Source organism: Schistocerca cancellata, chromosome 1 (genome assembly GCF_023864275.1).
Source record: "Schistocerca cancellata isolate TAMUIC-IGC-003103 chromosome 1, iqSchCanc2.1, whole genome shotgun sequence".
Taxonomy (NCBI): domain Eukaryota; kingdom Metazoa; phylum Arthropoda; class Insecta; order Orthoptera; family Acrididae; genus Schistocerca; species Schistocerca cancellata.
In genome coordinates, this window is record NC_064626.1 from 826,480,164 (window position 1) to 826,503,258 (window position 23,095).

The 23,095-nt window shown below is 43.3% G+C and overlaps 1 protein-coding gene across 1 annotated transcript in view; it reads left to right on the forward strand.

Annotated features, from left to right (window-relative positions):
- The window catches only part of LOC126188593 (synaptic vesicle glycoprotein 2A-like), a 137,181-nt gene that overhangs the window by 79,628 nt on the left and 34,458 nt on the right, over nt 1-23,095 (forward strand). The window contains exons 6-7 of the mRNA XM_049930198.1: nt 2,912-3,156; nt 13,691-13,896. Of these exons, the coding sequence (XP_049786155.1) occupies nt 2,912-3,156; nt 13,691-13,896 (451 nt within the window). The remainder of the gene's footprint in view (nt 1-2,911; nt 3,157-13,690; nt 13,897-23,095) is intronic.

Here is a 23,095-nt window from a genome sequence, read left to right on the forward strand (position 1 = left end):
GAATGGCAGCAAATGGTCTCCAAGCAGGCGAACATGACCATTCCCAGTCAATGATGGGATCAGTTGGATCAGAGGACCCAGTCGATTCCATATAAAAACAGCCTACACCATTGTGGAGCCTCCATCAGCTTCCACAGTGCCTTGTTGACAGTTCGGCTTGATGGCTTAGTGGGGTCTGCGCCACACTGGAACGCTACCATCAACTCTTACGAAATGAAATCAGGACTCATCTGACAAGGCCACGGTTTTCCAATCGTCTAGAGTCCAACCGATATGCTCATGAGCCCAGAAGAGGCGCTGCAGGCGATAACGTGCTGTTAGCAAAGGTACTGCCGTCGGTCGGGTGCTGCCACAGCCCATTAACGCTAAATTTCACCGTAGTGCCTTAACGGATAGGTTTTTCGTACGTCTCACATTTTATTTCACGGAGTGTTGTTGGTCTGGTAGCACTGACAACTCTACGCAAACCCTGCTGCTCTCGGTAGTTAAGTGAAGGCTGTCGGCCACTGCGTTGTAAATGGTGACAGGTAATGCCCGAAATTTGGTATGTTCGGCACACTATTGACACTATGGATCACGAATATTGAATTCTCTAACGATTTCTAAAATGGAATGTCCCATGCATGTAGCTTCAACTACCAAACCGCTTTCAAAGTCTGTTGATTGTGTGGCCACAATTACGTCGGAAACCTTTCCACATACGTCACCTGAGTACAAATGAGAGTCCGCCAATGCACTGCTCTTTTGTACGTGAAAAATCTGTCTACGTGCGTATCGTTATCCGATGACTTGTCATCTCCCGTAAATAAATTTATAGTCAGAAAACCTTTCAGAGCAGTGACTCACAACCAAGGGGTAATTACCCCCTGAGGGATAAAATGTAATTTTCGGAGGGATAAAACCAAAAGGGTGCAATTGTGTTTCGGTCACAAAATTAAATTATTACTAGTATCATTATTTCGTAAGACTGTAATACAGATTACATAAGTTACCAATAATTACGTCTTTACACTAGCCTTAATGCATGTCAGACTGTGGTGGAGGTTACAGCCTGTGAAAAGAATGTATGAACATCTCCCTCACATTGTCCACCCACTACACACATACTTTGTACTTAGTTCCAGGCATCTGTTTCAGCAAAATTAAGACACATGCATCACATATGGAATTATCTCATGAAAACACTTTCTTGAGTATTAGGCAGTTTCTGTAAGAGACCATATATTGATTCATTATTCATTCCACAACAGTAAATGAAAGGGAGTATTCCAGTCAACATTGTCAAAAGCTTTCTCTAAGTCTACAAATGTTAGAAACGTAGGTTTGCCTTTCCTTAATCTATCTCCTAAGATAAGTCGTAGGGTCAGTATTGCTTCACCTGTTCCATTGTTTCTACGGAATCCAAACTAATCTTCCTCGAGGTCGGCTTCTACCAGTTTTTCCATTCGTCTGTAAAGAATTCGTGTTAGTATTTTGCATCCGTGACTTATTAAACTGATTGTTCGGTAATTTTCACATCTGTCAACACCTGCTTTCTTTGGGATTGGAATTATTATATTCTTCTAGAAGTCTGAGGGTATTTCGCCTGTGTCATACATCTTGCTCACCAGACGGTAGAGTTTTGTCAGGACTGGCTCTCCCAAGGCTGTCAGTAGTTCTAATGGAATGTTCTCTACTCCCGGGTCCTTATTTCGACTTAGGTCTTTCAGTGCTCTGTCAAACTCTTCACGTAGTATAATATCTCCCATTTGATCTTCGTCTACATCCTCTTCCATTTCCATAATATTGTCCTCAAGTACATCGCCCCTTTATAGACCCTCTATATACTCCTTCCACCTTTCTGCTTTCCCTTCTTTGCTTAGAATTGGGTTTCCATCTGAGCTCTTGATATTCATGCAAGTGGTTCTCTTTATTCCAATAATAATATTCTCCAGTAAATTTCTCCAGTAATAATAATAATAAGTATTATTATTATTATTATTATCACTAACACTGGCCAGACAGAAAGCATTGGCAGCCTGGAGTCTTCCAGTTTCTGCCATTTCGGTCGTGATAAGTTCCTATGGGACCAAACTGCTGAGGTCATCGGTCCCTAGGCTTACACACTACTTAATCTATCTTAAACTAACTTAAGCTATGGACAACACGTACACTCACGCCCGAGGGAGAACTCGAACCACCGATGGGAGGAGCCGCGCGAACCGCGACAAGGTGTCTGAGACCGCGCGGTTACCCGGCGCGGCGTGTGTTTAGTAACAATGTCTACTCTCAGTGTGGATAGTTACCTTTCTTTCCAGAGAAGGTGGTTTAGGTAACAGTCGCAATGCACTGAGAACTGTTTCACCATTCTAAAAAAAAAAAAAAAAAAAAAAAAAAAAAAAAAAAAAAAAAAAATTGTCATAGTCATAGTGATTGTCTCATGGTGTACTAAAACACCTGTAATAGCTTAACATCATTTATCTTTCATCTATTTGAAAATGAATATATTCAAACAAAGTTCTTTTTCATTCTTAAGTTTAGATGGGAACTGATGTTAAATGTAATGGAGGAGAGGGGCGAGTGGTACCAGCTAATATCTGATTGCCCTCAGGGGTAATGATCGCAGAAAGGTTGGGAATCACTCTTTTAGAGGTTACAGCTGGTCTATATGCATATTTAGCAGGCATTTCATATCTGTTCTTCAGGAACGGAACCAAACTACCTAAGGAATCTTGGAAAAGATGCATTAGCCTAAAAGTGGATTCTCGCATTTTCACAGCACAAAGGCCTAGCACTATCACACCGACGAATTTCACGTTCCGCTCGTTACATGACAAAAGAACGTTCACAGCATTTGTGATCGATTAGGCTACGGGTATTGCCTTTATGAGCCAGTGTGGAGGAAGAGGGACGAGCCGTGCCGTGCCCGCAGGTCTGGCGTGGCTGGTGATCCCCAACAGCCACTGGACGCTGCCGCTGGGCTCGCTGGTGTACGGGCCGTGGCGCATCCTGCTGCTGCTGTGCGCGCTGCCCGGCCTGCTGGCGGCGCTGCTCATCTGGGCGCTGCTGCCGGAGAGCCCCAAGTTCCTGCTCGCCACCGGCCGCAACCACCAGGCGCTCGACGTGCTGCGACTCATCTTCGCCACCAACACCGGCAAGGACCCTCTCGACTTCCCCGTGAGTGTCGCCTTTTGCCATTTGAAACTTGCAGGCGTGTAAAAGTGTTCCCGATGTTTCTATTACGCTACGCTAGTACTTGTGAAGAAAAAGGTGTAAAGGTACTAAAACATTTATTTCTTTACTTTGTCACTATAGTTGACATAATAGCGTTCAGAGATTCAGCAACTGACTAGATAATTAAGATAATTCTGAGATATTGTTCCATCTCAGTTGTATAATCTTAACTAGAGTACGTGTCCGATCGCTCTGGATTATCAGAGTACTCTGATGTGTGGTTATGTGTAGACGAGACGTGTTGCTGACACAACTACTTAGATCTGAAGAACAATAAATCAGAATTATTTTAATTTATTTTTTTGGCCAGACTGTTATAAATGGCATCAAATATTTCACTTCTGCCATCTGTATGTGAGAAATAAGTTATCAAACGTACATGCTTGCATGGCATCAAAGGTGCATATATGCATATATGCGTCGTCATTGTTGTACACGAGGCAATATACATGGCCAGAAACGTTAATATGACCACCGCGCATGTTTAACATCGACATGCAATAACATCTCACAGACGATAGGAGGCAGCACTAGCAGTAGACGGGTATATAAAGCGTCTTGGGGGACGCGGAAAACAGCGCCGTCGTTGTCGTAACGCGGAAATGGAGCGATTTACCTGACGTCCAAAAGGGCATGATCACTGCTTTCCAGCCAAGGATGGAAACATTTCCAAAATGGCTAAGCTCCGTTCACGTGGCGGCATGGTTAAAGTATATTGTGCATGACAAAATGGTGCTACCCAAAATTGTGGTGCACCACAGGCCATAGATGACAAGGGTGAACGATGGATGTGGAGATATGTATGGGCGAATAGAAGTAAAACTGTTGAGAAACTAACCGCCGAGTCCGCAGCTCGTGGTCGTGCGGTAGCGTTCTCGCTTCCCGCGCCCGGGTTCCCGGGTTAGATTCCCGGCGGGGTCAGGCATTTTCTCTGCCTCGTGATGACTGGGTGTTGTGTGATGTCCTTAGGTTAGTTAGGTTTAAGTAGTTCTAAGTTCTAGGGGACTGATGACCATAGATGTTAAGTCCCATAGTGCTCAGAGCCATTTTTTTTAACTAACCGCCGAGATGAACAAAGGGGCAACCAGCAGCGTCTCCTCAGTGATCAGCGTATTGGCCTCCACAGCGGACACCTGGCTCAGGCACCCATGCTGACTACTGCTCATTGACGACGAAGACTGGAATTTGCACGCAAATACCGCAACTGGACGTGAACTAAGGGCAGCAGCTGGTCTTTTCAGACGTATCACATTTTATGCTTCATCTGACTGATAGTCGTTCACGGGTTTGTCAGAAGGCTCCAGGCCGGAGGTGGGAGGTTTATGGTCTGGTGAACATTTTCGTGCCGTTTCCTGGGTGATCTCGTCATTCTGGAAGACACAGTGGATCAATGCAGCTTGTTTTTCCTCGGCATTATGGCATGTACCAGCAGAGCAATTCAGGGTGTCAACGGCTGGCAGCGCAGGTACGTGGTTCGAAGAGCACCAGGATGAGTTTGCCGTACCCTTTGAAACCAAAGTCCCCTGATTTGAAAGCAATTGAGGACCTGTGGGATTACTTCGATCGGCTGTGGGTGCCATGAATCGTCAATCGAGAAATCTAGCGCAGCTGGCCACGGCAATGGAGTCTGCATGGCTCAAGATCCCTGTCAGATACCTTCCATAACCTCACTGCCTCGCTTCCTGCACGTATCGCAGCGGTCCACGCAGCAAAAGTGGTTCAAATGGCTCAAATGGCTCTGAGCGCTATGGGACTTCTGAGGTCATCAGTCCCCTAGAACTTAGAACCACTTAAACCTAACTAACCTAAGGACATCACACACATCCATGCCCGAGGGAGGATTCGAACCTGCGACCGTAGCGGTCGCGCGGTTCAAGACTGTAGCGCCTAGAACCGCTCGGCCACTCCGGCCGGCGCAAAAGTGGTTATTCAGGCTTCTGACAGGATGTAAAATAAATGTGACTGACAGGGTATTATCAACCAGTGAACCCCAGATTCTTTAAAGAACAGAACTCCCATGCCGCGCCTTGTGATTACCCTACAAATAAGTTATATAACATAGAGAACGAATGCGAGAAAAAGGTTAGAATGTGTTTCAAATTATATGTAGTTGGTTTGAATTCGCTAAATGCTCTGATTTTCAAATCCTTCGTTAATACAGTCGGGGTAATTTGCGTGTCATGAGTTGCATTACCTCAAGGCATACACAAAGTTTCTAACTGTAATACTTGTGTTACTGTGATGATCCTTTAACCTAGTTTTATACCTACTAATTAGTAGACCATAACAGCATTTTTTATTTTTAAATTCGATCACTAATAATATCAAAATTTGAAAATAAACTTTTTGTTGCCCTTGGAAGCCGTTAGATACACCACTTGCAACAGTTATTGAGTGCCATGAACCGAGTTAACCGATCAGTAATACAGATACCATTGTTGTTTTCAGCCTCCTATCAGATCAATAGTACTTGATGTTCGGAACATTCCCTACAGTTCGTCATTAGGTACAACGAGTATGATATACCTTTTCTGATGAACAGTGGTCCTACACAGATTTGTTGAGAAAGAAATAGAGCTGTGTATCTAACGACACTCTGCAAACTGTCAGCGGCTCGATGCAGTAGCTTGTGGGGTACCTTGAATATGTAGTTGTAGATAGCTTATGAGTTCCCAGTGAATAAAACTACATTGTGATTACTGTAACAATATTTTTGGTATTTACGAGTATAATGTGCAAATAAGTCTACAAACCGCGAACAGTTCTTTGCAATAACGATTGCCATGTCATTATGATCTGCCGAGCAATCCCGGCTTCGCAAGTATAACATTAAGTATCTGCGACCAGAGGGACTGTTTGGCGTAACGATGATAAATTACATAATAAAAGTTTACAAACTGATATGGCACATCGGGTCTACAACAAGCATCAGTAATCACATAGAATTTGAGGATTGCAAATCCCACGAGAGGGCGTTACTGGACAAACACGGATGGAGCGCACGGAGACGGTCGCCATTCAGGCAGTGGAAGCGTTGCTAGCATGGCCAGCTGTATGTACTATGAAATGGCTGAGATGCATTTGATTTATGACGCGGCCAACTGTTATGGACGAGAACCCGTGCGATTGTATCGTGTGAAATAACCGAATAGAAAGGTGCCATGCTACACTTATTCGCCGCCCTGCATCACCGATTGCGCGAAACCAGCTCGTTCCACGTGCACCAGCCGGACCCTGGTTGCCAACGGACAAGACCGACAGCTGCTGTGGAAGAAAGTGTCAGTACACGAGATGTATCCCGCGCCACTGATATCCCCCAACCCTTCGTCGGGCTCATTGTAGACAACGAAGGATTACATCCGTCTCATTTCCAACGCGTTGAGGCCTTGCACCCAGGGGACTACAACACGCGCATGGGATTTGCGCGATGGTTTCTGCAGGAATCCGCTGCAGATCGAAGCTTCACAACGAATTTTTTCTTCAACAATGAGGCTGCGTTCTCATTCGAGGGTGTGATGAACTTTCAAAATCTACACATGTGGGCGGATGTGAACTAACATGCTACAAATGAGTGTGCCTCACAACGCAAATTTACCCATAACGTTGGGCTGACATCGTCGGAGACTGTTTGATTGGGCCGTACATTCTGGTATCTCATATTTCTGTGAGAGGTTCTGCCGGACATCGTGAATGATGTTTCCGTGCCTATTCGTCGCCGCATTCGATTTCAGTACGAAGGAGGCGTTGCTCATTTCAGCAGACAAGTGAGGGCACATCTGCAGGCAACCTTTCCCAGCCGCTGTATTGTTCGCAGTGGGCCAGTCGCATGGCCACCACAATTACCCGATCCGTCCTCAGTCGCTTTTTTCCTGTAGGGGTATCTGAAGGGCTTTATGTATGAAACATCTGTTACATGCCGGAGGACCTAATGGGCAGGATTGTTGTGGCAGTAGGATGTCTTCGAAATACACCAAGTGCGTTTGAGAGAGTCGATGTTAGACGTGTCTCGATGCATCAGGACAAAACTTTGAACATCTGTAGTGGACGTCCTTTTGTAGCATGTGAGTAAATAACGGCAACGTCATTTAGAAACCCCAGATGGCCTTTGCTAGCCTCGGTTCGTATGTGATTACTGATCCTTGTTGTATGCCTGGCGTGTCTTGTCAGTTTGGAAACGGTTTTTCTGAATCACTGTATATATATTGAAGAGAACCGTATCAAAACGCCTACAGCAACCACTGAGATTAACATTCGCAAAGACAGAAAAACGCTGTGGTGTGATTTTAATTCGTCACAGTTCTGCCAATGTGCACAAAAATTTAAAAATTATGCACACAAACTTTCCTTGTGAATTAGTCTATCCAGTATTGAAAATCACATCACAATCCCTACCGTAGTTTCTGAGAGTAGCCTTAATATGCACAGAAAAACACAGCGGAGAACTTCAGTTTATAAAACGTACAGATATACTATCCCCTCTACATTTGATGTTTGCGTACTTTTACTGTACGAAAGGTTTTGCGCAATGTATTTGAGAGGATCAAACTAAAATTTGAACAGAAAAAATTTCTTTATTTCCATCTATGATCACAAAGCTGTTAGATCATTAGACTACCGGTTTCACTCAGTATGACAATCTTTAGATCTGCTTTAAAAACCTGTCCTAATACAATGGTTCTATTATTTACCAATAGAGGCATGGCTGTATTCCCTGGCAGAACACACTGCACCTCAAATGAGGTGAGGGTTGTGTAGCATAGAGAGGGAAAGGTGCGGAAGTGAGACAGGGAGTAGAAGGGTGGGTTGGAGAAGATGATGATGATGTTTGGTTTGTGGGGCACTCAACTGTGTGGTTATCAGCGCCCGTACAAATTCCCAACCTTTGCTGAGTCCAATCTTGACACTTTCATGAATGATGATGAAATGATGAGGAAAACACAAACACCCAGATATTTCGAGGCAGGTGAAAATTCCTGACCCCGCCGGGAATCTAACCCGGGACCCCGAACTCGGGAAGCGAGAACGCGACCACGAGACCACGCGCTGTGGACAGGGTTCGAGAAGGGTAGCTGACGGCCGGGAGGGGATGGGACGGAACTCTAGCACTGGTGAGGTCCTTCCGACCGCAGGCAGAGGGAGTTTTGCGCAGTGCGCATTGAGGGGATTGAGTGGACTGATAGAGAAAGTTCGAACAGAGGAAGAGGGCAACTTTGGAGAGGCAGGTGTGACTGTAGTGTGAGAGGTTAGAGCTGCGGTGGGGTGGTTGTGGATCAGGGTCTAGCAGAGATTGAGGCCAAGCAAATTGCTGGATTCATGGATCTACTCGTACATGACAGTGCGACGTTGGTTATGAAGACAAAGATCCAGAGGGCACAGGCTATCGGATATGCACTAGCTCGTTTGAAATAAATGACTCAGTAGTGTAAAGAAATTAAGCCACACCATGCGGTGTTACCTCGACTTAAAACGAACTGAGCCATACGTGAAGAAAAGGATTCTCAGAGATGCACTTTACGCAATTTTGGACGTGCATTTCGATTGTTTAAACTCAAAAGAACGCATTTTGGTTCCAAACTTAACGGAAGTAACCACGTTAGAGTTTAGCAACAAACGCCAAAAGAACATGAGACACGAAAGCTCCCGTAGATAAATTCGTAAATAATTTAGGAAATGGCTATAAATCTGTTTATTTATAACAATAAGAGCCAAATACACTCACATTTGGTTATGAGTGTCGTAATATGACGTCTCATTGAATTGGAACATAATTTACGTAGTTGAGAGCTGTCATATTCATACTTCCCACCAATAGCGTGCCTTCCACCAACGGTGGACGTACCGCCTAACTGTGACTGGTGGGCGCTCAGAAATTAATGGCGGGCACCACAACTTACGCGGGCTAGCACATACTAGCACATACCACAACAAACATGCAAATGCACCTGATAAGAATACACATAAAAAACATCCCTCCAAAAGAACATAAAACACATGCAATAACAAGTGCAATAAAATAAAGGAATAAAACAGAGAAAATAAACAGCAGTAATACTATCGGTAGTGTGTTAACAATATATAATAAACACGGTTCACTAAAATTACATTTACTTGTAAGGAAAGCAAACATTTAGAATGTCACAAAAGAGACAGAAATTACAATTGAGTCTATACGAAATGTTTGAAGTCTTTACAGGGGAAGAGTGCTTGGCGATACAGCTTACCAGTGTCTGTGATTGTTGCGCAGTGACGTCGACGGTGGTTAGATGATACTGGTGGCGTAGTTATTGTGGCTCCATCTGTCATGAAATTACAATGGATTGTCCTCTTGCACGGAATATTGTTCTCCAGGCGGTAATATTGTCTTCGGTGTCATTTCTTTGGTCACAGGTCGGTAGATGTAATTGGTGCTGTGTAACTTAACGTTCGTATGTGTACGATTACAACGTTCTCGCCGCGCGGGATTAGCCGAGCGGTCAGGGGCGCTGCAGTCATGGACTGTGCGGCTGGTCCCGGCGGAGGTTCGAGTCCTCCCTCGGGCATGGGTGTGTGTGTTTGTCCTTAGGATAATTTAGGTTAAGTAGTGTGTAAGCTTAGGGACTGATGACCTTAGCAGTTATCCCGTAAGATTTCACACACATTTGAACGTTTTTTGAACAACGTTCTCCACACACACATTTCTGATTCTAACGTCCCGTACACAGTTTTAAAACAGTAAACATTGTACATTTTACTCGTCGATCGCAAAGTTAGTCTGTCCGGTTTTAGTAACCACGATCGCGAAATGCAGTTATGGCGAAAAACAGCACCACACGTAACAAACGGTTGAATACTTTCCACGGCGACAGTTAATGTTTAAGCGCGCGCAGCAGTTCATTAAGTTACACACGAGATAATAAGTTCAACGTATGTTAGTTCGTGCAACTAAATTACGTGCAAAACAGTTCGGCTCTAAGCACGACAATCACAATCCATCCGCCTAAGCATTGTCACTACAGTTTGTAGTAATCATTGAAATTCACAGTATTCATAGTATAACACAGTTAAAATTTAGTTATAACGTGACCGAACAATAAGAATGTGGTCATGGATATTAGTGCGCTTCTGTCCAGCACGAATACAAAACACACGCGTGCACGCCACAACGCTGCACACCCATTCAACATCTCTATTCGACTGCCATCTATCGATATCGTTCTCGCATCAAAGTTCATACAGCAGTGCTGCATGTTGCGTGTTTTGTTTTCACACAGCGCATTTCACAAAAGCATTACAAAGAGGATCAAACATACATTGATACGAAGAGGTTGAAAAAAGTCAGCCAACCAGTTGCAAACCAAAGGGCTAAATGAACCTTTGGTTTACAACTGGTTGGCTGAATTTTTTCAACCTCTTCAAATTTATACAGTTGCTGAATCGCATCAATGATTAAAAATTTGAAACATTGATACTTTTGCATACTCACTTAAAAAAAAATGGTTCAAATGGCTCTGAGCACTATGGGACTTAACTGCTGAGGTCATCAGTGCCCCAGAACTTAGAACTACTTAAACCGAATTAACCTAAGGACATCACACACATCCATGCCCGAGGCAGGATTCGAAACTGCGACCGTAGCGTTCGTGCGGCTCCAGACTGTAGCGCCTAGAACCGCTCGGCCAACCCGGCCGGCTACTCACTTAAAAGAGCTTCATGTAGCAACATCAATAAAGCAAAAAAAAGTTACCTTTTGTGCTATAGAACAAAACAATAAATATTCTAAACCATCAAAGGTATATGCACAGAGCAAATGAAACAAACAAAAAAACAGTAGTCAGTCCCTCGAAATCGACCAGGGCGCTCTGTAAATCTGGTGTAAATTGGCGAGGTAGCATAATTAGAAATGGTTACACCCCCTTGAAAGACTGCACCATGACCATAACTACACTCAACCTGCACTCACACTCCCATCTCCACAGTATCCCTCTCCCTCCATTCCATCTTCCCCTCCAGCTCACTTCTCCACATCGCCGTGCGCGGTCCTCAAATCCCCTTGCTTGTGGCCAGAACAAGGTTACCAATGTTACATTCCCAATGCTGTTTCTCCCTCCCAGTCGTCAGTGACCCTTCCACACCATCTCTCACGATCCCTATCTCCTTTTTTCCATCACCCACTCTGCCCAACATAGTATCACGCCCCAAGCGAGCTGCAGTGACGGCGCATCGTAGTCAGCCACGTCGAAGCAACTTTGCAGCTGTCTGTGTATTGTGTAACTGTGATGAAAATTGGTTGTATTCTCAGCCTTGTTTTTCTGTCTTTCGACAATGTAATGTACAATGCTGCCATTAATCTGTATATTAAAAATTTTTTTTTGTTCCATAATAATTTTGAAAAATTAAGTAAATACTATAACAAGAGTTAACTTTTGTTAAATTTAGTTTATCTGTTTAAAATGACCTCTTTGACGTAGGTGGAAGATATGTATTAAAACATATTTTGTAAATAATTATGTAATATTTCAAGTACAACTGGAATGAATTATGTCAATTTTGTATGTATATGCTGTCATGCAATTGTAGATGGTTCATACTTAGGGTTTTTGTAAGCAGAAGTGTAAATTGAAAAGGTGTAGGGATCATAGGTAGAACGGAACTCCGGTCTGTGATGGAATGGAAAAGGTGGTGGGGCGCACGAGTGAGAATTAGCGCGCAAGTGGCTCACACAGTCGGTAGCTGCCCTGCAATTGGTGAACACGCATTACGTTGGTCAAGCACTAGAGGCCCCGAATTTACCTGCAAGACTGGGTTTTGGCCTCGGACGTGTTCTGCATGATTGGCGCAGTACGGCAATAAATTAATAGCTCAGAAATTTGCAATTTTATCGTCGAAACCAAGAGGAAAACAGAGCTATGTACATCAGGAGCCGTACCTGCGCAATGTTACTACGCAGCACCGCCTCACGCCACCTTCGTCATCAGTAACGGGCAAAGTACTTTATTTAGAAGTGTATCACAATATGAACCATCCTTCTTCAATCAGTGGAATATAAGTGTTAAATGTACCTCTGTGTTTAACCGTAATTTTCCTATTTCATTTTCCTCAGTAGGCTCCTTACCTAAACGAATTTATTCCGAGTATCGTGATGTTTATTGAAGCTTGAATAATAGTAAATTACTGGCAATAGTATAGTTTTGGTAGTAAATTCTGAAAATCATTATTAAATACTAAAGTTTGCATGTATCAGTTTAAGGGCCACCGCTTTGCGTGACCATGAGGATAAGTTTTCAATAGCATTTCTGAAAGTAAAGTAACATAACTGTTTAACTGCAACAATCTTAAGAGTAATTGTTCGTGTTGCTTCTCCATGTCAAAGAAAGGCAGACAAATATTGGTGTTAGTAAAACGTTAACAAATAACAGTCCTAAAGAAATGAAATTTAGTCGTGTTAAATAATAGTTTTGGTCATATGAATGATAGCTATAAGTTAAACATTTTTTTTTGTATCCTTGTCGAAAAATATGTGTGTCTTCTTTAAATAATTACTGAAGTATAGTGATAAATTCCATAAGTAACAGAAAGCGGGATTAATAGTACTTACTGCCAAGTGACTGTAGTAAATGGAAATTAAGTGCCTGTGTTTAAGTTACGTAGTGCCGGCCGCGGTGGTCTAGCGGTTCTGGCGCTGCAGTCCGGAACCGCGGGACTGCTACGGTCGCAGGTTCGAATCCTGCCTCGGGCATGGGTGTGTGTGATGTCCTTAGGTTAGTTACGTTTAAGTAGTTCTAAGTTCTAGGGGACTTATGACCTAAGATGTTGAGTCCCATAGTGCTCAGAGCCATTTGAACCATTTTTTTTAAGTTACGTAGTAAGTGAAAGTAATTATTTATTCAGTGTCGAAAATTGACTTCATCTTTTTGTGTAGACACTGTGCCCGGTTTGGGCTGGCGGCCGTTTTATTAACCGAAACAGTTTATTGTTATAACAGGCTTTGTCTGATGAAAGGTTTCCAAAAGTAATTATTCTCACTGCTTTTCCCCCAAACTGTATGCTTCGGAGAAAAATAGTTCGATACTTTACCATTAGGCTGCACACGGTTAAAATCTCTCTCCGAGAGTCGATGGTTTGGAGTGTTAGTGCTGCGTAATTTTGTGGTGGTGTTCCTGCCGCTACTTACTACACAGTTCTGACATTCCGAATCGCGGATCTTCCGTCTTTACAGTGGTAGAACTTAAACGTTCTGGTGCCGTATTGACAAGAACGCGAAAGTACCGTTGCAAACTCAGTGTCCCTAATGTGATTTACTCGTTCCATTATTTATATTCCACCAAGGACTATCCAACACCAGACCCAGAATATGAAAATGACTGATAAAAACATTGACTTCTGACGGAAAGAAACAATATGAGTAGTGAAACTTATTAGGAAGTACACGACTGCTGAATAATCTTGTCGAATGTCGATATTCAGTAGATTTGCAGCAGTGTGGTGGTTCGGTGTGCAGGTGCGGTCTCTGCAGCTGGACAGCCCGCCGCGGCCCTCGGTGGCGTCGCTGGAGGCTGGCGGCCTGTCGACGTCCCCCAAGAGCACCGGCCGGATGGCCCTCGAGGTGGCCAAGAGCATGTGGCGGCAGACGGCGCCGCTCTTCTCGCGCCAGCACGCCTGCAACCTCTCCGCCGTCTGCGTCATCGACTTCGCCATCTTCGCATGGTGCGTTGTACTGCCAGATACTGCTTGCAAAATTAATGAAAGTCAAAAGAAATTGCGTAAAGGACATGAAACTAACTGAAGGTATCTTGACCTTCATGTCGATCAGAACTGAAATATTGGGACACAGGCGCCAAGCAAACACGAAGATCTGGGAGTATTTAATAAAATGATTAATATTAGTCAGTGCCTGTTCCAAGTGGTATTTACATCTACATACGAGGTACATTCAAGTTCTAAGGCCTCCGATTTTTTTTCTAATTAACTACTCCCCAGAATCGATGAAACTGGCGTTACTTCTCGACGTAATCGCCCTGCAGACGTACACGTTTTTCACAACGCTGACGCCATGATTCCATGGCAGCGGCGAAGGCTTCTTTAGGAGTCTGTTTTGACCACTGGAAAACCGCTGAGGCAATAGCAGCACGGCTGGTGAATGTGCGGCCACGGAGAGTGTCTTTCATTGTTGGAAAAAGCCAAAAGTCACTAGGAGCCAGGTCAGGTGAGTAGGGAGCATGAGGAATCACTTCAAAGTTGTTGTCACGAAGAAACTGTTGCGTAACGTTAGCTCGATGAGCGGGTGCGTTGTCTTGGTGAAACAGCACACAAGCAGCCCTTCCCGGACGTTTTTGTTACAGTGCAGGAAGGAATTTGTTCTTCAAAACATTTTCGTAGGATGCACCTGTTACCGTAGTGCCCTTTGGAACGCAATGGGTAAGGATTACGCCCTCGCTGTCCCAGAACATGGACACCATCATTTTTTCAGCACTGGCGGTTACCCGAAATTTTTTTGGTGGCGGTGAATCTGTGTGCTTCCATTGAGCTGACTGGCGCTTTGTTTCTGGATCGAAAAATGGCATCCACGTCTCATCCATTGTCACAACCGACGGAAAGAAAGTCCCATTCATGCTATCGTTGCGCGTCAACATTGCTTGGCAACATGCCACACGGGCAGCCATGTGGTCGTCCGTCAGCATTCGTGGCACCCACCTGGATGACACTTTTCTCATTTTCTGGTCGTCATGCAGGATTGTGTACACAGAACCCACAGAAATGCCAACTCTGGAGGTGGTCTGTTCAACAGTCATTCGGCGATCCCCCAAAACAATTCTCTCCACTTTCTCGATCATGTCGTCAGACGGGCTTGTGCAAGCCCGAGGTTATTTCGGTTTGTTGTCACACGATGTTCTGCCTTCATTAAACTGTCGCACCCGCGAACGCACATTCGACACATCCGTAACTCCACACCATCTCCTTCAACTGTCGATGAATTTCAATTGGTTTCACACCACGCAAATTCAGAAAACGAATGATTGCACGCTGTTCAAGTAAGGAAAACGTCGCCATTTTAAGTATTTAAAACAGTTCTCATTCTCGCCGCTGGCGGTAAAATTCCATCTGCCTTACGGTGCTGCCATCTCTGGGACGTATTGACAATGAACGCAGCCTCATTTTAAAACAATGCGCATGTTTCTATCTCTTTCCAGTCCGGAGAAAAAAACTCAGAGGCCTTAGAACTGGAATGCACCTCGTACTTACTCCTCATGCTACGGTGCGTGACGGAGGGTACGCTGTACCACTAATAGTGCCGGCCGCGGTTGCTGAGCGGTTATAGGCGCTTCAGTCCGGAACCGCGAAACTGCCTCGGTCGCAGGTTGGAATCCTGCCTCGGGCGTGGACGTGTCTGATGTCCTTAGGTTAGCTAGGTTTAAGTACGAGGCGTGTTTTTTAAGTGAGTACCGTTCTCAAATTAAAAAAGACTTGCTAAGATATCTCAATAATTTTATTTTTACATGAAAGCCTGTACCTTAATCTACTTTTCTACATAATTTCCGTCAATATTGAGGCACTTGTCATAACGTTGTACCAGTTTTTGAATACCCTCCTTATGGAAGTCTGCCAGCTGACTTGTTAACCACTGCATCACCACAGTTTTGACTTCGTCATCGTCTTGAAGATGCTGACCGCCCAGGTGTTTCTTCAAGTGCAGGAACAGATGGTAGTCACTGGACGCAAAATCGGGGCTGCACGTAGGATGATATAGAGTTTCCCATCGAAAAGATGTGATGAGATCTTTGGTCTGATTCGCCACATGCGGACGGGCATTGTCTTGCAGCAAAACAATGCCCTTGCTCAACTTGCGTGGACTGTTGCTTTGATTCTGGTGTGACGTAGGCCACCCATGTTTCATCACCCATAACAATTTGGCTTAAGAAATCATCACCGTCGTTGTGGTACCGCTCAAGGAAAGTCAATGCACTGTCTAAACGTTTGATTTTGTGCACATCCATCAACATTTTCGGTACCCAACGTGCGCACAATTTTCGGTAATTCAAGTGCTCGGTCACAATGCCATACAAAACACTACGAGAAACATTAGGAAAGCCATCCCACAAGGAGGAAATCGTAAAGCGTCTCTTTTCTCTCACCTTATTGCACCAAACTTTCATTAACGACCGAAGGACGCCCACTCCGTTGTCCATCATGCACATTTGTGCGGCCATCTTTAAATGCTCTACCAACTTTCTTACCATTCCATTACTCATACTTTCTCCGTAAACTGCACAGATCTCAAGATGGATATCGATCGCTTTTAGGCCTTTAGCACTAAGAAATCTTATAACAGCCCTTACTTCACAGTCGGTGGGACTCACCATTATCGGAGGTATCTTAAACACTCAGTACACATCGTAAACAAGGAAGAATCAGACTGTAATGGCGTCAGTGCGTAGATTAAGGTACAGGATTTCATGTAAAAAGAAAATTATTGAGATATCTTAGCACATCTTTTTTTTAATTTCAAATCGCTACTTACTTAAAAAACACGACTCGTAGTTCTAAGTTCTAGGCGACTGATGACCTCAGATGTTAAGTCCCATAGTGCTCAGAGCCATTTGAACCACCAATAGTCATTTTCTTTCCTGTTCCACGTGTACATCATGCCAGACTCAGGCACGTCCAGTTGGCCTTAGTTTCTGGCATGATGTACTCGTAACTTATGCAGATATTTTATCCCGTGAGTCCTGTTACTATTTTATGCTGACAGGAGCCTCTGCCTGTGGGCAGTTACTAGTAATCGTTCATTCTGAAATACTCTATATGAAATCTCGCTGGTAACTAAAGCCATAGTTTGGGATAATTCTCGATTTGTCAATTTTATATATGACGAGAGCAGCTCGGCTTCATCTAATCTAATGTACCATCTTCTGAAGAAGATATTTTTAGAATTATCGAAACCTGCGTCAAGGACTAATAAACCTTTATTTTGCAACCGGCTGGCTGATTTTTCAGCCTCTTCAGGTCTCCATTTATCTTTCTTTCCCAATGCCAGTGTCTCCACCACGGCTCGGCAGCTCAAAAATACTGGGGAGCTAACATATATACCCACGTGATTAAAATGTCGGGTTAAAATGCCCCCTTCCGTATACCTACCTGTTAAGATTCGCCACTCTGGGAGGATCCAGACCTCCCTAGTCTACGTGTGGTTTCCACTCAACTGTATTTTTCTTTTTCATTGTCTCCCCTCTCTCTTTTACTCCTTGTGTTTCTATCACCATATATCTTTCTCTTTTGCTGCTACTACCTCTCACTAACCATCAATATTTCCTGTCACTTTGGCTCTCACTGGTATTGTCTTCATCCATCATTCTTCCTCCTTCACTGACACTCTCTCCCTCCCCCATCCCGTCTCCTCTCTCTTTCTCTCCCACTGGCATTGTCTCGTCTCTCCTCCACTGTCACTGTCTCTCTGATACTCTCTTACAGCACAAGAAAGCTCGAAAATGTTCGCACGCCAAAAATTTTGGTGAGGATGGCGGAATGAAGATTGAAGCAGCTGGTTCCGCACTTTTCTGTCACAGTCTGTCATATTCGCCTCTTTTGTGCTCTGACAGGAGCATTTTTCAGCTGGTTCCCTTGTCTTCCCAGTTACAGCCGGGTGTGATGCTTATATAAAACGATTTCTGAAGGTCAGTAAAGTTTGAACAGTTTCTTTATATACTTTGAAACGTTTACATCCTTTGACACACATTCACAACAGTTAAGTACACATAGTATAAGGTTAATACATCCAACGCAAAAAAATTCATATGACAAAACAATTTTTATGTAAGGCTCTTACACCACCAGGTGACATCATCGAATAATTTCCAGATCAAGACAGCCCGTGTAAGCGTGAAGTTCCCGTTATCCACAGACAGCGCGTTATTAAATTTTATTGGTGTAAAAACGCTGACAAAAAACATAGTTCGGTGGCCTCAGAACCCTTGAGACGACTCTAGAACCCCCTACATGTGTTCACTACTTAAGTTAAAACTACATTTACGCCTCAGACCATATAGTACGCGCACATTTTACGTGCGTAAGTATGGCAACTTTGAACCTCTTACCGAAATACAGAGGTTCAAAGTTTCCGTACTTACGCACGTAAAATGTGCGCGTAATCGAAAATACTTTCGGAATTCCCAGAGAATATCATCTTAAGAATATATGATTAAAATTTCTACAAGCTACCATGATCAAAAATTATAGAAATGTCCGTCCCCACAATTAGCGCTTCTCGTACCCAAAAATCATGGCTTTTGGATTTTTTTTCCAGGAACCGCCCATGAACAAATGGTTCTTTTATACGTCGGCTCAGGTCCACCCTAGACCACAACTAATGCGAAAGAATCAATGGATTTACTCGATTTGCATGGATTGGAGGAATTGTGTAATGTTTAAATGTTGACAATTTCATGTAGGTGGTCACGGAAACTGACATATGGCCGGGAGAGCAGTGTGCTGACCACATGCCCCTCCATATACTCATCCAGTGACGCCTACGAGCTGAGGATGACATGGCGGCCAGTCAGGACCGTTGGTCCTTCATGGCCTGTTTGGGAGGAGTTTAGTTTAGTTTTATTTTACTGTAGGATAGCTACAGTATGCCCGTCCTTCCGATACGTATACAAATCGCCACTATACAAGGGCTATCCAAAGTTCTTGATGCCTTATCTTTGTAATCAACCTGAAATACAACCCCCTCAAAAATCACTTTTTTGTGCGCGGGTTTTGGAACATATTAAACTTCTATTACAGGGCTGGCTATGGGCGACACTCTGAAAAATGTGCCAAAAGCACAGCACTACTATCCGCTATACTATTTATAAGAATTACATATTTAATGACAGTCGAATATACCTATTAGTCAAATATAAAATAACAAAAGGAGTGTATCAACGAAGCAAATTTTACCGGTATCTAATTTAAATACAATACTTTAGCAAATAAAATAATCCTTCAAATGAAAGTTTTAAGTAATATAATTGGCTAATTGGTTTGCACCAAAACTTCACATTAACGAAGTTACTTATAATGTCTTCATAACTTACAAGGGGAGGCCACGATGTTGGGATGACGGAATTATCTCAGACTTTGTACACCTTTAGTAAGGCATTAAAACAGAATAATGTTCGAGTAGTAAGGTGAAGTACTCGGGCAATTCCGAGAAAATCTCAAGAGAAGTTTTACGCTTCTATTATGTAACTCAAGTATCTGTGCATAGACGCAGGACGGAAGAGTTCATGGTGGTCCAGTGGTTGCCGGAACGGTAGGTCAACGTGTTCGGTCAGAGGGTTGGCTGTCCTCTGTAATAAAAAACCTGAGTGAATGGTTCAACGATGCACTTGAACAAGCGTCGTGGGACGTCCGCCCCGAACAAATGCCACGAAGAATAGTGAGATTACAAAAAGAAAGAAAAGGGAGTAAGCGTTTGAGCCCCATAAGACGAACGGGTATTGGGTGACGGTTCGACTCCCGCTCAAACCTTCATTTATGTAGTACAAGTGTAAATTCTGTGATATTCAAAAATTTGCTCCTATACTATTCGTTCTCGCTACATTAGCAACGTCTCACTGCTACGCAGGTTAACTGCCAGATAGGGCCTGCCTCTGTGTCTGCAGCAAAGGTGCAAAGGTGCAAAAGGTGCAAAGTAGTTCCAGGTACGTTACTAGACTGCATGTGTAAGGGATTTCGCAAATCATGACAGACATACATTTTCAGGAAAACACTATGCGTTTCTTAATTTACCTATCGATAGTTATAAATATGTTTGTTCTAATAATTAAATTTGACTAAAAATATGAGTAATCAAATGACATGAAACTCACTAAAACTTCATTCAAATACATGCCGTTTTTTAATTATATTACCTCTCAAATGTCATATAAATTAAATAACATGATGAGTGATGGAAACAAAATATACAGGGTGAGGAAGCTAAGTCATAACACCCCTTGTATCTCCCCAACCGTAATAGATGAAAAGATACCGTTTGGACAGTGAATTGCAGGGACAGGGGCTACTTGAATACATCACATTGCATGTTTGTGCTATTTTTTATTACAGAGATATGAGGCCATCTTTGGTTTTTTAAATGGAACGCTATGTTAAATTTTAGCGTAACGTGATGGGCTTAAAAAGACGGTTTCAAATATGTGTATATCATAATATTTAGGCCAATAGTTTTTGTGACACAGATATGTCCCCGTATCGTGTTCGTCCTTCGAAGCGGCGTTGTCCAATGCGACCTTTCCTGTTGTGTAGAGTACATGGTAAACTTCGTGAATCCGTCCTTACACAAACTCTCCCATTTACCCGACAATAGTAACACATACTGCGATATTTTGTGCGAAAATTAACTGATGTCGCGCAAATATTATTCAGTTATTTGACAGCTGTGATACCAAAATAGTAGACAACATACAGTATTAAAATACTACAAGATGTTAATACATTTTAAGTAACGGAAATACAAATGTAAATGAGGAGGCCCTTATTGGTCACAATTATTTTGTATGTATTTGTTTTTTATTTGAAAATATTTACTATTGATCACAATACGAAGCAGATACACACAAAGATGCAAAATACATACTGTACGTGATACAAAACTTTACTGAAGCATGTGCTCCCTCTCTGCTGCAACGCACATTTGTAGTCGCCGTTCGAATGATTTGTGAACGCCTGCGTGGGTGTCATGTGAGATATCAGCGTACGCTCGATGATACGTTGTTTCATATCGTCTGCCGTAGTTCGTATTTGAGCTTACACATTATGTTTGATTGCTCCCCAAAGAAAAAAATCAAGAGGTGTCAAATAAGGAGACCGGGCTGGCCACTTCACTTCAGCACGTCGTCCTGTTCAACAATACGGAAACTTTTCATTTAACAGCTCTGTAGCTACACGGGAAGAGTGAATAGGACAGCCGTCATGATGGAACCACATGCACTGACGCGTACTTAGTGGTACCTCTTCCAGTAAAATGGGCAGAACGTTTCGCAGGAACTGCGCATAGTTATTGCCATTTAGTATACCCGGAATGACGTACGGCCCCACAATGACATTTCCGACGATGCCGCACCACACGTTAACACTCCACGGTTGCTGATGCTGTACCTGTTGAAGCCAATGAGGGCTCTCTGTTGATCAGTAGTGCATATTATGCAAATTCACATTACCGTGGTTGGTGAAAGTCGCTTCATCAGTAAAAAGCACCCGTTGAAAAAACGTTGGATCATCTTGTAGGCGCTGCAGGGAAAATCGGCAAAGATCCTGGCGTCGTTCGAAATCCACATCGGAGAGTGCTTTATGTAATGACAGCTGAAACGGGTGAAATCTATGCCGGTGCAATATGCGTAGATCACTTCTCTGACTTATACCGCATACCGAGGCGATACGTCGCGACGAAACAGTAGGGTCGTTATGCGCCAACGCTAGAGCGCCCCCTTCATGTACCTCGTCAGTTGCAGTTTTCTGCCTTGTCCTCCGTATGGCGTTCCATGATCCCTAATCAAGTAGTTTCTTGCAAATACGTGCAAGAAGCTGGCACACAGGACGCTCACGATCAGGGTATAGCTCTCCATAGCACTTTATTGCTCTAACAGCATTTATTCTGCTTTCACCATACACTAGAAGCATATCTAACTTTTCTTCGTTGGTGTACATGTCTGCTCCAAGAAACTGTGACGGAAATGCGATCTCTCCTTACTCCAGCAGCACATTTATACCCTTCTCTCCAGTAGAGAACCTAAATGAAGGGAATAGGCTACCTACTGTCCAGCTACCTCGTGCGTCACCTTGCGGCGTTATCGAGAAGCAGGAAAACAACGTCTTCTCTGTTAAGTTCCTCAGTGGACAACGCCGCTTCGAAGGACGAATACGATACAGGAAAATATCTGTGTCTCAAAAACTTTTCGCCTAAATAATGTGATATACACATATTTGAAACCGTCTTTTTAAGCCCATCATGTTACGCTAAAATTTAGCATAGAATTGCATTTAAAAAACCAAAGATGGCCTCATATCTCCGTAATAAAAAATAGCAAAAATATGCAATGTGATGTATTCAAGTAGCCCCTGTCCCTGCAATTCACTGTCCAAACGGCATCTTTGTATCTATCACGGTTGGGGAGATACAAGGGGTGTTATGACTTAGCTGCCTCACTCTGTAGATCAGAAATAAAGAGTGAGTTGGAGTCGAACTTTTGTCGCTTACTCCTTTGTGATATGAAGCTCGGACGCTATACACAAATAGATCAGTTACATAATAGACGCGTATAACTTCTCTTGCGATTTTCTCGGAATTGCCAGAGTAGTGCACCTTATTAATTGCACATTATGTTGTTTTAAGGACCTACTAGAGGTGTACAAAATTAGAAGTAAATCTGTCATCCCAACGGTGCGGCCGCCGCTTGTTCGTTGTCTTAAAATATCACTTTCAGTACTAAGTGGAGGCAAAATGCTGGCCTTGTCTTCTAACATGGAAATTTCTAGTGAGGTTTTTTTATCAACTTCAGTTTTGAAAATGACCTTCTTCCACTGCTATTTGTGATTGTAAGTGACAGGTTCATTCTGACAGCGATCTAGATATTTGGAAAACGACTTTGATGTTTTCCAGGCTCTGGTCTGGATGTAGAAGCCGTGTTTTCGGGAAATCTACCTCATTACAAACTGCCAAAATTACGTTAACAAGTCGTTCAAAACTCTCAGCGTTTGCACGATATGAAGTGCCACAGGCTCGACGCGGTGTCACTGGGGACTTTATGTGACGGAGTGCAGGATTTGACAAGTGAATGTCGGCTTAATTCAGATCAGCTACTCACTGAAAAACCCAGTAAGGCAATACAATATACGAGGGTTGAATCAAAAGTAATGCCTCCAC